A 13,962-nucleotide genomic window follows, 5' to 3' on the forward strand; every position below is an offset into this window, starting at 1 on the left:
ATGGAAAAATATAGAACGTGCACGAGACAAGAAAAGGAGAGGGGGGACAGAAAGCGTAAAGCCTGAAAAACTTCTTACCGCAACAATGGTGAGTAGTGATTTTAAAAAGATCCACCGAAGATTTACCATCACTTTCACACCTCTCCATGGCACCCCAGCGCCGGGGCTAAGACCTACAACAAATACCTGGTGGGCATCGTAATCTCACTAAGGCCTCCCATAGTGGGGCTCCCTTGTGGGCCCCCATTATGATTTTCGCGGCATTGTCACGGTGTCGAATCTGTCTACAAATAACCACTAGAGAAATGGTTACTCTGTCGATACTCTTTCTCTTCTCTTTTTCACCGATCCGTTTGCCGTTCTCTTCTATCTCTCTTATCCCTCTGTCGTCCACGATTACTTCCTCTCTGTCTAACCTGGTAACCTCTCGCCCTCGCTCATTCCGGCTCTACGCCATTCAGAATGGACTACATTATTTTGTTGTAAGGCCCCGACCACACCGTATTATCCTAACATCTAAATCCGGACAGCTGGATGTCTATCAGAGTCTCTCAACTAGACCTATCCCCCTGATGGTTAAATGCCATGTTTTCTACGCTTCGTTTATCTGGCCGGGCTGTGATAAAGCCGCGAACGGATAAAGCACGCGGCCCTCCCGATCGTTCGATAACGCGAAAAAAGAAGATTTTTTTTTTTTTTTTCGCGACCGCTCGTTTTACCCGTGCCTCCTTCACCCGACGCGATGGATTAAAAACAGGCCAATGGTATTCAGATGGTGCGATATGGGAACTGGAGTAACTTTCCACCTGCGCGTACGATGCATTATTCATTATCCTTTTCGGTAATATTTGGATCGTTGATTCTGATGAAACACGAGTATAGTGAATTCGGCTTCTGTATCTCGGTAATTATAATCTTCTCGATTTAAGTTGCAAATATGCAAATATAAAAGAATCACGGGTAACAAGATTCTTAGATAATGTTTTAATTAATATTTTCGTTGACTTGTAATATCTAAAAGCTATAGTTCTCTCGCATCCGCTGTTTAATGGTTAGAAAATATGGTTACCTGGGATTGAGAACCACTTTCTAATGAATGTGCCAGAGGTGTCAGAGCAGCAACTGTCAAAACACGAGCGGCAAGACGAGACCGTGCCGTCGAATGGGCGACGAGGAGAGTAGACACCGGATGAACGAGAGGAAACCGAACGGCCGCCCTTTCTACGACATATTGGTGATGGTACCTTGAAAACGGTACACGGAACCGATGGGTATCGATAATCGCGACATTCATCCTTTCATTCTCCCCGTACGAAATTCTTTCGCGACTACGTATCCGATACGGGCAGCAACGTCGAAACGAGAGGCATTGTTCACGGTGCGTGTTTGTTGCGCAACGGTTTCCCCGCCTTCCGTTCGTTGAATAGCAGACGATGCTTATCAAGAAGGCCAGGACGGTTGTTTTTTAAAGGAACGAGGAGAAACCAGGAATTAATAACTCGTCATCGTTTAACGCTCAACTGTGTATTTTCGAGAGGATGAGCCACCTACCAAGGTGGGTGGATTCTGTTCTCACTTGCGATACGGTCATTTAGTTGTGATTGGATAGGTAATTAAATAGGAAGGAACTATTTCCAGAAAACATTGTTCTTTAACCCTCAGATCGCGGACCATAATTTTGTACTTCCTGTTATTTTCCTTTTCTAAACTTTATACTGTTCCTTTGAAAATTCTTGTAATATACGAAAGTCTTTCATTTAAAAATTATACGTTCAACTTCAAGTTAATGTTCATTTTAATTGAACTATGGCTTTTCAATTTTCAATTTTTACCAACGCCATAATATTATTTCTAAAATAAAGAAACTACAAATGTCCACGATCATCGTTAGTCGACGATCAGCATTACGCAACGAGACAACGATTGGCTCTCTCGAAATTCGTCCCTAAACACGTTTCTCTCAATGACTAGTTTCAATTACGTCCAACTTGATCGAAGTAATTTAGCAACTCTCCGGGTGAAACTCGTTCTCCGGCCGCAGAGAATATCTCCATTCTAGGTGCTCCCTAACGACTCCATCTTCCCGCGAAGAATCCACCCAGCTGTCGGGAGAAGTTTCTGTTAGGCGGTGAGAGACTATGGTGGAGTCGCGAAACGAACGAGGGAAACGGAACGGGATAGAGGAAGATCGCGACACGTGGAGCGGAAGGGTGAGAGAGAGAATAAAGTGAGAAAGGGGGGAAAAGAGGTGGAAGTGGTCGCATGTGGAAGCATCAAGCAGGGTGGAGTCGGTGACGAGGACGGTTTTAGGCGTGCGCTCTGGGCATATCGGCTTTTTCGAGAGTCTTGGTCGATGTTCCTGGTTCCTGGTTAACCCACGGGATCGGTTACAAGGCAACCCAGTCAGCCGATTGGTCCATTTTGTCAGCGACACCCGCCCACGCCACGTTATCGCGCAACTACTCTCTTCCTCCGGCTTCTGCTCAAACCTTCTCTCTCGCACTTTGCTCTATCAACGTATCTCCTGCTCTCTTCAACTGGCTGCAACCGTGTCGATAACCTTCCCCGTCGCCCTCTTCTCCTCTCTGTTCCTAGCATCCTCTGTTCGTTGTCCCTCCGGACGCCGCGGCGCGTTCGCGTTGACCTTCGACGAGAAAAGATCCGTATTTCGACGGCGACTTCTTTTCGGGTTCGTTAACAGGGAGCCCGGTGACTCGACGAATTCGTAGCACTCTACCCAAGCCGTGGGGGAAGAGAGGGCATCGCGGCGCTTAAATTATGGGAAGGACGAGGCTACCACCTGAATATTGCCTCGCTCTTTCCAGAAGTTATTTTAATTGTTTCCTCGTAGCCAGACACCGATCAGAGGGTGGCCACGAGTCCGCCGGAAACAGCGATATATTAATTAATAAATGTTATTCACGCCCGCCGGGGAATTGCAACCGCGAATAATTGCCGCGAGTCAACTATGCGTACATGGTTTCAACGCGTTCGTTAATGTTCGATGGCGAATTTCTGTGAAAACGATACTCTGCTTCGTAATTACATATTTGGAATGGGATGGAATTTAGCATTAGGGCAGAACGAAATAGGGGTAGAACTTTTTTTTTTTTTTATTGTTCGTGACTTCTAATAACGAAGAAAGATTGCTAGATTTTCTCCACTATTAAAAAATAATTCCACAATTTTGATTTTTTCGTTCCACCCTTCTCGGCATAAGATAATTGAATACTCACAATCTGTTTCTTGTAATGTCATAATAATCTGTTAATATATTTTCGCGTGAATGTATGTACAGCCGCAAATAATAATATTAATAATAATATCAATAATATTAATAATAATAATAATGCTTCATTTCTCCTCGTGTATGTATATTTATATATGTATAGTTCCGTGTGTTAATAGTCTTTAGCAGTAAGGTACCTATGTATACGTAGATCGTAGTATGTTCATATTTATAAGGGTGGGGAGCCGATTATACAAGAAATTTTGCTAACTTGTATGCAATGTTTGCTTGTGTGTATCTACAAAGACAGAGGGGTTAAAAGCCTCGTGCTCGCACCGTTTCTCTATAACGTATCAGAATCGGATCGATCGGCTCCTCGATAATGCTTCGCATCTTCGAGATAGTAGCTGTTTAACCTTCGAAGCGAACGATTAGTCAAAGATCGAATCGATTAGTGAAATTTACAAATCGCTAATCTCTACTTAGACTAAAGGGGTGATGGGAGTTTCGCGAAGTTGTATCTTGAATTAATTCACTTCCGACGATTATTTCCCTCGTTTCGTTCGATCTGCAAGCAAGCGATATTGTGCGATTTTCGTCTCGTCGAAAGTATGCCCGTAGAATATCATCACGGATCGGTAAAATTCGTTAGGTCTCGATAGAAAGTCGTCTCAGCCCGATTTATTAGACAAACAAGATTATCTGCGAAGTTAGGACTCGATCTATGCTCAGACATCTTTCTTTCGAGCTTCGAATTGAAAGAGCGTTCGCGATAGCTCATGCAGCACGATTGTTCGAAACGATGACGAACAGTTTCAGGCAACGATTACACCGAAGAACATTTTACTGGAAGCATCGCTATGTACAAACTACAAAAGACACCACTACACTGAGTTCGTTTAGCCTCGAAGCGGATCGGATCGGATCGGATCGGATCGGATCGGTGTGTTCAATCAGATCGAAATAGTCCACGTGTTCGTAATCGGTTCCTCGGATCTTCTATTTATTTACACTCGCATTTTTTGTTATCCAGAAGAAAATTGCACTCGTCCGATCAATTCAACGACGCATCGTCAGCCAGCAACGATCCGGGCACTTGTCTATCGAATTACACGACTTTGATTAATTAGCGTTTTTATCGATAAATCGTGTTCACGTCGTTTGGCAAGAACAAAGTTCACCGAACGAGCCTCAGCTTACGGATTTCCAACGCGAGAAGTTGATTGATTTTCTCGCGCCCCTTCGTAGATCTCCGGCTGATTACATCCGAGTATCGCGTTCTTTGATCTCGAATAATTACTTCTCACGTACCAACCCCGTTTCATTCTTTACGACGAAAACGTTTGCTCGCACGTTCTTCTCACAACACCTCGAACCGTTTCTCGAAAAACTGATGCTCGTCGTTGGATAGAATTTTCCTCGACACCAAAGACCGATCGTTACCGGTTATTTCCCTCGTGACGATCTCTTTCGATCCTTCCTCCTTATCGTATCACGCTGGCGAAAACGGTCGGTGAATTTGCGGTGGTTTCGGATTCGGTGGCGGAGGCGTCGCGACCCTTATCAAACCCTGGCCTTGAGACTGACCCTGCGGAGTATGTTGACCCGTTGGCGGACTGCCTCGCGAGGAGGGCGTGTGAGGGCTTGGCACTGCAACCCTTAACGGACCCGTCACCGACAGATTCGTCGCCATTAATGGTGGACTGTGCGCTTCCGACAGACTGTCCGACAGCCGAGAAATCCCGCCGTCAGAGAGTCGAGAAGCATCCGATATCCTGGACATTCCTTCCGGTAACGAATGCTGAACGTGAGGGTGATGGAGCAGACCTTCGTGAGGGTGCAATCTTGGTGGTGGTAGTCCTAAATGATCTGGCAGTCTGAAATTAAAGAAATACACTTTCAACTGGTAGTTTATCCAATAATTATTAAATAAAGAAAAAGGATTTTAATTTTTATGTCCCTTAATTACGCTCACCATAATTGATAATCATCGTAACGGAACGATGTTGAGAAAATTATGAAAAGTTTCATGGAAAATTCAATTGAACAGAAAGGTGTACGATTAAGAGTAGATTTTCAAAAATCATACCTCGATCCAAGATCACCTCTAGGACCCACAGCTTGAAACGGGCTCGTTTCCGTCAGCCTGAAGATTCCACCGCCCGAGATGTTCGGATGATTGTGTTGCGGGCTGTGCGGTCCAAACCGGAAGCCCGTCGGCGGGAATTTGAAGGCCGTCGCGTGGTTGAATCGAAACTGCGATTGCGAAGGATCGAAGCGGAAATTTAAGGATGGAGGCGGCAGGGGACCAAGGGGCCTGAGAGGAACAGGAGATGGTTGATGAGTTGGCGGAGGTGAGGAACTAGGCGACGGAGGCGACGTTGCACCGAGAGAAATATCGGAATCCTCCGAATCGCTACCTCCAGGCCCGGGACTGAGAGTACGTCGTGTATTTCCGTTTCCTGTGCCAGATTGCTGCTGCATTCTGAAACATAACACGTAAAAGAGAAGGTTACATCAAGAAAATTTCCAAGTGAATATTTTCCAAGTCTACCGAGGATCAGTTTCTATAATATGCATCTATCGTCGAAAGGTTAACGAAAGGGGTCACCGATCATTGGTAACAAGTCAGTGATGGCTTGTCGTAGAATAAACGTAGGCGTTGATCGCGATGAGAATTTCAATTCGTCCTCGCTTAGACGGGATAATAGGATGTACGCCGGCAGTGAAGACACTTTGTTTCCAGTCATCGCCGCGGTACGGTCATAATTAATAAGCGGGCTCATCCTTCCCAGGTGCGAGCAAGAATTCACGGGAGAGTAACGACGATTCCCCCGCGACGGTTCGTACAAAAGAAAGATCCAGCTCATTACTCGAGAGATTACGTATAGATAGAGAAATGCCGTGAACTTCTCACGCGACTCATCCTCTGTGCTCGAGATAAATGACGAACGGCCGATCGAAACGGATGTCCCGACTTGTCGACAGGAAAGTGTGATTCATCCTACCATCACCCATTGAGAATTTTTATACGCGCCTAGCAAGGACAACTTGATATCTCAAGACCATCAACGGACAATGTTAACATTGTTAATTAATATGAAAATTTCTTGTCATTTCCGTGTTCTTGGATCAAAGTGATTCTATTAACATCGAAGCACCACCAAAACGCACATTCCCATTAATTAAACTTTCTGCGCATTTAGATAAGAAATTTCTATAAGAAGTAGATAAAGAGTTCTGAAATGATCTGATAGTTTGTAAGGTGGAAACGTTTCCCTGTCGCTCGAGGGTTAAGAGAAAGGAGAATCATTCGGTAGTCTAGCAAAGACAATGAGATGTTGCGGTCGCCTTAAAAGCCTCTTCGCTTCAGATCGATTCAACGCCGGGACCGTGGAGATACTCCCGTATTTTCTTTGCTAATCGAGTTTCGAGCCCGCACTGTTACCACGGTAACACCTCGAGTGATTTCGAACAGGTTCGCTCGTCGAAGGCGAATCGTCGGATCGTCGGCAGGTTGGCTCGTCGAGCTCCCAAAAAGAGGACGCTGCCGAGGAGCCGGTAACATTGAAGCTGATTCACTCTCCCGGTGGAGTTTCAGCTTCGCCTTCTTCTCCCGGCTACCGATCTCGTTCACGTCTTCATCGGACCTTCGAATATTCGCGTCGATTTGCTTCATTTTTGTATCGTATTCTTCTCTGAACGAACCGAACGACATAACGAGACGTCAAATTTTCGCGATACGATTTATTCGATTCCAAAGAATATGGCGCGACACAGAAGAAGCTTGTCGCTGAAGAGTCCACTTCTCACGTGGTGGACCTGTTTTGAAACGCGTTGGACACGGTAATCGAACCCGTATACTCCTCCTCGTCATCCCTTCTCTAATGGCTGTTTCTTCTTTTCCCTCGTGTCTCGCATCAACGGGACACTCGACGCGTTTTAATTATGCCTCAAGACCGCTCTCCTTTGTCTTGCTCCTTTCACGAGACACCCGCACGAGCGGCTGCGACTTATTATGTGCCAGCCTCTCGTTTTGTTCCACTTAATGCACCTCCACCGATCCTGCTCCTTCTATTCAAAGACCGTCTTAATATCGTGGCATTAAAGGTTTACGGTGTCGGGCTGGTACAGCATTAATTTATCCGAATTCGGTGGAATTCTTTCCCCGTAGGTAATTAACGAGAAATAGCGATGAATTTTTCAATATTAACGTATTCGCGGCATATGTTCGCGCGCGGACGCGGGATTCGCGTGGCGAATTCGTGCGGCAAGTCGAAGAACGCGGACAAGGTATCACAGGTGACGCGGTAGTTTCGGCGGTGGCATGATTAAAAAAGAAATTCATCAGCGTCTCCCGGGGGAAAGTATCAGGTGCAAGGAGCCGCGGACGAGGATGCGCCCTGCCGTTAAGTATTTACGCCGCATGACGAGTCACTTTTGTAATCCCCCGTGCGCGTTGTAAAGTATTATGCACGGGGACGGCGACCGGGGCTCAAACCGTGACGGAAGCTACTGTAATTACGCGCAAGATGGTCGTCCTTGCCCTGTCTTGGAAGGCTCGATTGATCATCGATCGAGAAGCTTCAACGACAATGGGAATTTTACCTTTATTGCCATCGCTTTAGCATCTTTCAAACAGATTTCGATTATTTATATCGTTCGAAAGAAATAGTAAATAACTAAAGAAATGTTCATGGTATCAGAAAAAATGTAGGATAATTTGTAAAAGGACACCCATTCTAAATTTCGAAGCCATTCGCCCTTCTTTTTCTCCTCGGTTCTAGTTTCTACGAATCTCTCAAGTCCCCCACAGAAAAAAAAAAAAAAAAAAAAAAAAACAGAACGATCAATTTCAACCTGATATCAGAATCGGATCTATCTCGACTCCGTCAAAGTGACGAGGGATATCATTTTAACAGAATCTACCCCGTGTCGAAGAGAGAGTAGATTTTCATGCGTGCTACGAGTCTCTCCTCCGTCGCTACCCCTCGGGCCCCACAATTTAGAGCAACCCCGTGCCATGCTAAATACCCGGTGCACACAATGGAGAACATATCATTCGAAAATCTGAGCTATAGCAAGGCCTCCACAAAAGGTAACTGGATACCGGGACGAGGAGGAGACGGCATGTGAACAGAGGGCCCGCGATTTCAAGCAAACGGGACCCCCTCGTCTCTCTTCATCTTCTCTCTACCCCTCAACCATCCTTCGTCCTCGTTTCACCGCTTTTTTTTCATCTCTAGCTCATTTTTAATAGCCGCTAATAGAGACGTTAAAACGATACGGGCCCTCTTGGCCGACTCGGTTCCGATGCTCAGTTCTTTCTTCCTACGACCCCTCATTTTCGCCCCCCTTTACCGCCTTCCAATCGTTCGTCTACTCGGTTTGTCTTTAAAAACCTCTTCCTCCTCTTCTTCGTTCGTCTTACACGGAAAAATAAATTTTACCCCTTAAATAAAAAGTGCAAAGTTATTTTTGACTGTTCTAAATTGGAGTTGGACAGTTGATGTCACGACGTTGTAAGGGATTAAAACGTTGAATATTGGCATTGCCATTACGAGACACGAGATACGTTAGAAGGAAGAGGGCGAATTTAGGGGTGGAAGAGAAGACAGGTCGTTTTTAGGTCTGTAAAGAGGGAGGACGTTTAAAAATCTGCTCAAACAGATCGAGATTTCGGGCTCGACAGAACGGAACAAGTGAACCCGCCACAGTCGATGGATACTCTTTGTTCGTGGACAAACATTTGCCCGGTTTCTCCGGGCAGTTGCTAGGGGGTGACAGGAAGAAGAGCACGATCGACCTAGAAAACGAGGCCACTCTAAACGCCGCGGCGTCCTCTCTCGTTCTGGACGCCATGTTGCGGCCAACGCTTCCCGATCTTTGGCCGGATTAAAATATTGCAAATCATGGGCTACCTGTGAACGACGAGCTGGCCTCTTGTTTTCTTCGTTACGGTTCTTTGTTTCGACGTACAGGCCTGATCGCGTTCGAAGGGGAATAATTTCAGAATAGAATTTCGCGAATGGACAGATGCCACCATTCGTCTCGTCATTTCCTTCCTTTTCATTTTCTTTCGTGCAACGAAGGTAGCTATACTTGGTTTTAAATTAACCTCTTTATGGAAGCCTAAAAAATGACTGCCGAAGAGAATGGCACATTCCGGAATGATAGCTCAAAAACATTACAACGACATTCTCTTCCGTCTTAGGAGGATTCTGGTCATTTACCGGGAACGACAAATAATTTCCTACAACGGTATAGACGTTTCGAGTGTTTGCGAAGGTCCTCGAGAAAGGCATCTACTACCCTGACCATTCCGTGGGAAAAATCGTCGGAAATTAAATCCTTGCTTCGACCTCCTCCGACGAGGACGTTCCTTCGTCCAGGTCGAGACTAATCCCGTTGTTTTAGGCTGTACCGTAGACTCTTCTTCAGCTTACTACCCAGGAGAAATTACTCCCGGTCGGTTAGTCATCGCGAGCAACCCCGGGGAAGTTCGCGTCCCGAAATGTTGTCCGTTCAACGAGTCGTAGAAAAAATATTTGCACTCAAGCGAGATAAACGAGACAGGATAATTTTCCTTGAGAAACGCGGCGTCTCTGGTTTATTACAGGCTCCGTGTGGTCGGTCGGTGGTTGTGCATCTCGTGGAAGACAATTACCGATCAGCCTAATGAGCCGAGAGGCTAATTAACCGTTTCAATCATCCTTCGAGAAACTTATAGATGGTTATCGAACATCTTTTTCCCCTTCCACTTCGCGTAACGCTACTATGTACCGTCTTTCTTTTCTTTTGTAATAACCATAAACCTCGGTCCGCGTCAGACGTGTTAAATGGAATTTTGTTCATTTTTTTGCCAGTTCGAGATATTTGCACGGTGGCGTTTGGTGGGCCACCGGTCTCAATGAGAATCCGGCGTCTCATTTAATTTAATGAACCGTTTTCGAGAAGCTGCTCGGTACATACATCAGAAATCACTCGGTAAATAATTAATGTGTAATCAGACTCCGTTTGTGTGCGCGAGTGAAAGGGACGAATGGGCCGGCGTTCAGGAGGTAGCAAAAGGGCGCCATCGAGGCAACGCGAGAACGAAGGGTGTTTGCCAGCAAACACCATGAAGTACCTCTTCACGTATTCTAAACCTATGCGTGGGGTTCTTTTCGTTGGGCAAAGTAACGTGGAAGATGGTATCAGAAAAAGAGGAATCCTACCTCGTGCTCGTCTTTTAATTTCTGTCCTGCATTCTCAGGAAATCCGTTGGACAATATTTGCTCGACCAACCCCGTTCGGAATATTGACTGGCGTAAACAAATTCTTATTCTGGTACACTTTCGATGAAGGATCCCTTTATAAGCACTTTACAATCTTGCAGTTTATGTTTGCCAAAGTTTTGTCACAAAGTAATTTTATTCAATTATTTGAAACGAACGAAATTAGATAATAATTCTTCATAGTGGACACTCGTGGCATATAAAAAGTCTAAGTAGAATGATGGTAATTTAATTGTATTAATAATTTCAATTAAAAGTGTCAGCAATCTGATCTTCATTTAGGTTGACCTTAAAGATTCGAACACCTTGGGCGTAGCAGGGTGTTAAATTACTGGTGTTTCTGTTCGATGGTTTGGTAAGGCGAGTTTCGAACGATATCGAACGCAGGGCGGATCGGTTAGGAGGCGAAACGAGTGCACCGCAATCGATGTCTCTCAATTATCGCATGACGAGAAAGAGAGGAACTTCAATGGCATCCGATTGAGGCACGCGCCGTCGCTTAAAGGCTCTCCGAGGTTCGAGAGCCCTCGAACTGATTCGAGTCCCGTGGCACACTTCGGGGCAAATTAAGTTTCGCTTCTGAAATATGCTCTCCTTCTCTCTTTCCATTCCCTTTACCCTCCACGTCGATCCTTCTTCTGTCTTTCGTTCGCCATTCATCCGTACCTGTCTTTTATCTGCGGAGATCGCTTTAGCGAGTAGCGTTTCGTACCGCAACGAATCGCATCGATTCGATTGTGTATCTGCTGGCTAAACAACCGCCAAGAAATAATATCAGCCCCCATGAAAAATTGTGCTTCAAGGGTGAACGAAGAAAGAAAAAGAAAAAAAGAATAAACGAATAGCATTTATGACCTCACGCGTATTAATGCACGTTAGCTGAAAGTAAAGGGACAACAAAGTTTCGGGAACAGGAGTGTATCGAGTTGCCGAAAAATCGGAGCGAAGGAGGAGCCCTTAATTCCTATTACCGTGGACGTAACATAAGGAGGTCCGAGGAGCGTTAGTGAAGCGAGAAAGTTTGGAGGAAGGAGGAGACGGGAGCAAAAAAGAGGAAATAGCCCCCGGTATAACCTCTCGTTTGCACCGGCGCACGCTCAATTAACCATTTCCAGGGAAAAAATTCGCCGGCCAAATTCTGCGCGACAGCCCGTGAAGTCCGGGGCTCGTGTTCACCGCGAGGGCAACCGAGCTGGACGATGAAATAAGTAGAAGAACGAACGGTAAGAACCGTGTAAAAGAGTGGAGAGGATAAAGTAAGACAGAGACGGGCCATTGAGGTAACCATGTATCGTTTTTCAAACGAGCTACACGCATCGGTTCGTCTCTCTTCGTTTCACCTACTTCTCGACTTTTCTTCCCCCTTTCCACCGTTTCTTCCGTTGTCTTTTTTGTCCCTTCGGTTACGAAGATCGTACGGCACGGTTCGGTGTAAGATTTCACGTGTACACGCGGGATGGATCAGATTGGCCTGGCCTTAAGCCTTGGCAAAATTACCCCGTAAGCCTTTTAGTCGCCGTCCGTGTGTGTTTTGCTCGCTGCGCCCTAAAACCTCCCCCGGCCACCTTACCAGCTACACCGGCCTCCATCCCCCGTCCTCTCCTTTCGTGTTATTATTTTGTTGCCCCGTAATATCCGAGAAACCCCCGTGGGGCTTTGCCAGGCCACTCTAAAGGGAATCTAACCGGAGCTCGTGGTATATGGGGTACGTTACAGAAATTGTTGTAAACGCGGCGAATTATTCTCGATCGGTAAGGACCTTTCATCCGTTCCTCCTTTCCAACGCACTGAGCCTTAAATTGGATACAACCTTTTACTGTCTGATAGTTTGAAGAATAAAGTTCTATATAGAAAGAGGTGAAAAAGCATAGAAAAATATATTTCTGAAATTACGATTCTATCGCGATGTTGATATTATGACAGTTAAATTCATCGTTAGCCGGTTGTCGATCCTACCATCAAAAGACTAAGACGCAAACCCCTCGGGGTGGGGGCGGGATGAGGGAGTAAAAATTTAACGCAATTCCAAGTGATTACCGCGGCCCGCTCTGTGATACACCCCTTATATATCCACCCCTTGATTGGCTTACATTGTCGATGCTTAACTGTTTCATGCACCAGTGACCGACTAGGGGGATATCATTGCTCGCGATAGGGGTAACGTTTTCATAGCCCGAGGGCGGGTGTCGTCATTGTCAAGATTCAAATGTAAAAATCGTCGCGGGACGTTCAGGATATACATATTCCGTATTTCACCGTCGACAAGATTACAACGTTGGGAACGACTTTCCGGGATATAATTCGTTTCCATTATATCCGAAAATAATTCACGAATCGCGTGACGAATACGTTTCGAACCGGTCGATTTCGTTTATCGCCGACGATCTCATCGTTTCTCCGTAACTCTTTGTATTCTCTGCCCCTGGTTAGAAACGATATCGTTCTACCGTAATGCTGACTTCTGATCTGTAATTTCTACTTTATCACGGAAATGGACAATACGTCCGCTTAATAACGGTTGACGCATCAAATATTCAACGGTTGCTATTGAAGTCCCTCAAGTGTAACTTTGACACATTTTACCCCCGGACAACTATCGATTTCATAATCGTTTCCATCGAACCAGGAAAATTCTACGTTAACGTTTCAATTTTTATATAAGTAGCTTCATCCTAATTAACAACTATATACTGTTGCGTGTATCATTATTGGCACGATAACCCCGGCAAGTAGAAAAATAAACAGAAATTAAGCGACGAAGAATATTAAATTGTTGAAGGAAATAAAATAAAATCCGTGCACTCTGGAAGGTGTTCCAGAAGAATCAACGAGACAAGATGGCCGAGCGGATAGGAAATAACTTTTCGTGGCTCGTTCGAGCGACGAAGAATTTACGTGGGTCACTCGATACCTTTCTGCAGCATAATACGCACGCCATACGTGCGTGTAACGCACCACGGCCAGGTATATACGCGTCAAATGTACGCGTCGCGTCCAGGGCGCCGGAGATACCATCTCATTTATGGATCAGGATCAGGACTACAGTGTTGCGTTACATCACCGGTCACGGTTATCCCCCTTAAATATACCGGGTGTTCCCTTAACGAGACCGCAAACGAGACTCGTGTTACGGAAGATCGCCTGCCTTTAACGAAAGAAAAACGAAACGGTTCCATTCAAGTTTCACTTCGATCGATAGTAGATGGATCTGTTTCTCGTCATTTTCACGCTGATCTCGTTACCTTTAATTCGACACGATATCGCGATGATGTTACGCTTCGTACAATTATACAATTAAAATATCTTCTATGCACGTACCGCAAATTACATACCATTCAGTGGTCTAATGGAGCGTGTTTATAGGCTAGAATTACTGGAATATTTTTATTAAACACACCTTCCATGGAAAGTTCGCCGCTGATAGATCGTATGAAAAATGAGTGACACTCGCGTGTC

The 13,962-nt window shown here is 45.4% G+C and overlaps 1 protein-coding gene across 1 annotated transcript in view; it reads right to left on the reverse strand.

Moving 5' to 3' along the window:
* Positions 1-3,087: 3,087 nt before the first annotated feature.
* Positions 3,088-13,962, reverse strand: part of Optix (optix) — a 39,344-nt gene continuing 28,469 nt past the window's right edge. Inside the window, exons 2-3 of the mRNA XM_034315863.2 lie at positions 5,319-5,714; positions 3,088-5,106 (exon numbers count right to left, since the gene is read on the reverse strand). Coding sequence (XP_034171754.1) covers positions 4,722-5,106; positions 5,319-5,714 — 781 coding nt within the window. The 3' untranslated portion in view covers positions 3,088-4,721. The remainder of the gene's footprint in view (positions 5,107-5,318; positions 5,715-13,962) is intronic.

The sequence above is a fragment of the Osmia lignaria genome, chromosome 15, assembly GCF_051020975.1.
Source record: "Osmia lignaria lignaria isolate PbOS001 chromosome 15, iyOsmLign1, whole genome shotgun sequence".
NCBI lineage: Eukaryota > Metazoa > Arthropoda > Insecta > Hymenoptera > Megachilidae > Osmia > Osmia lignaria.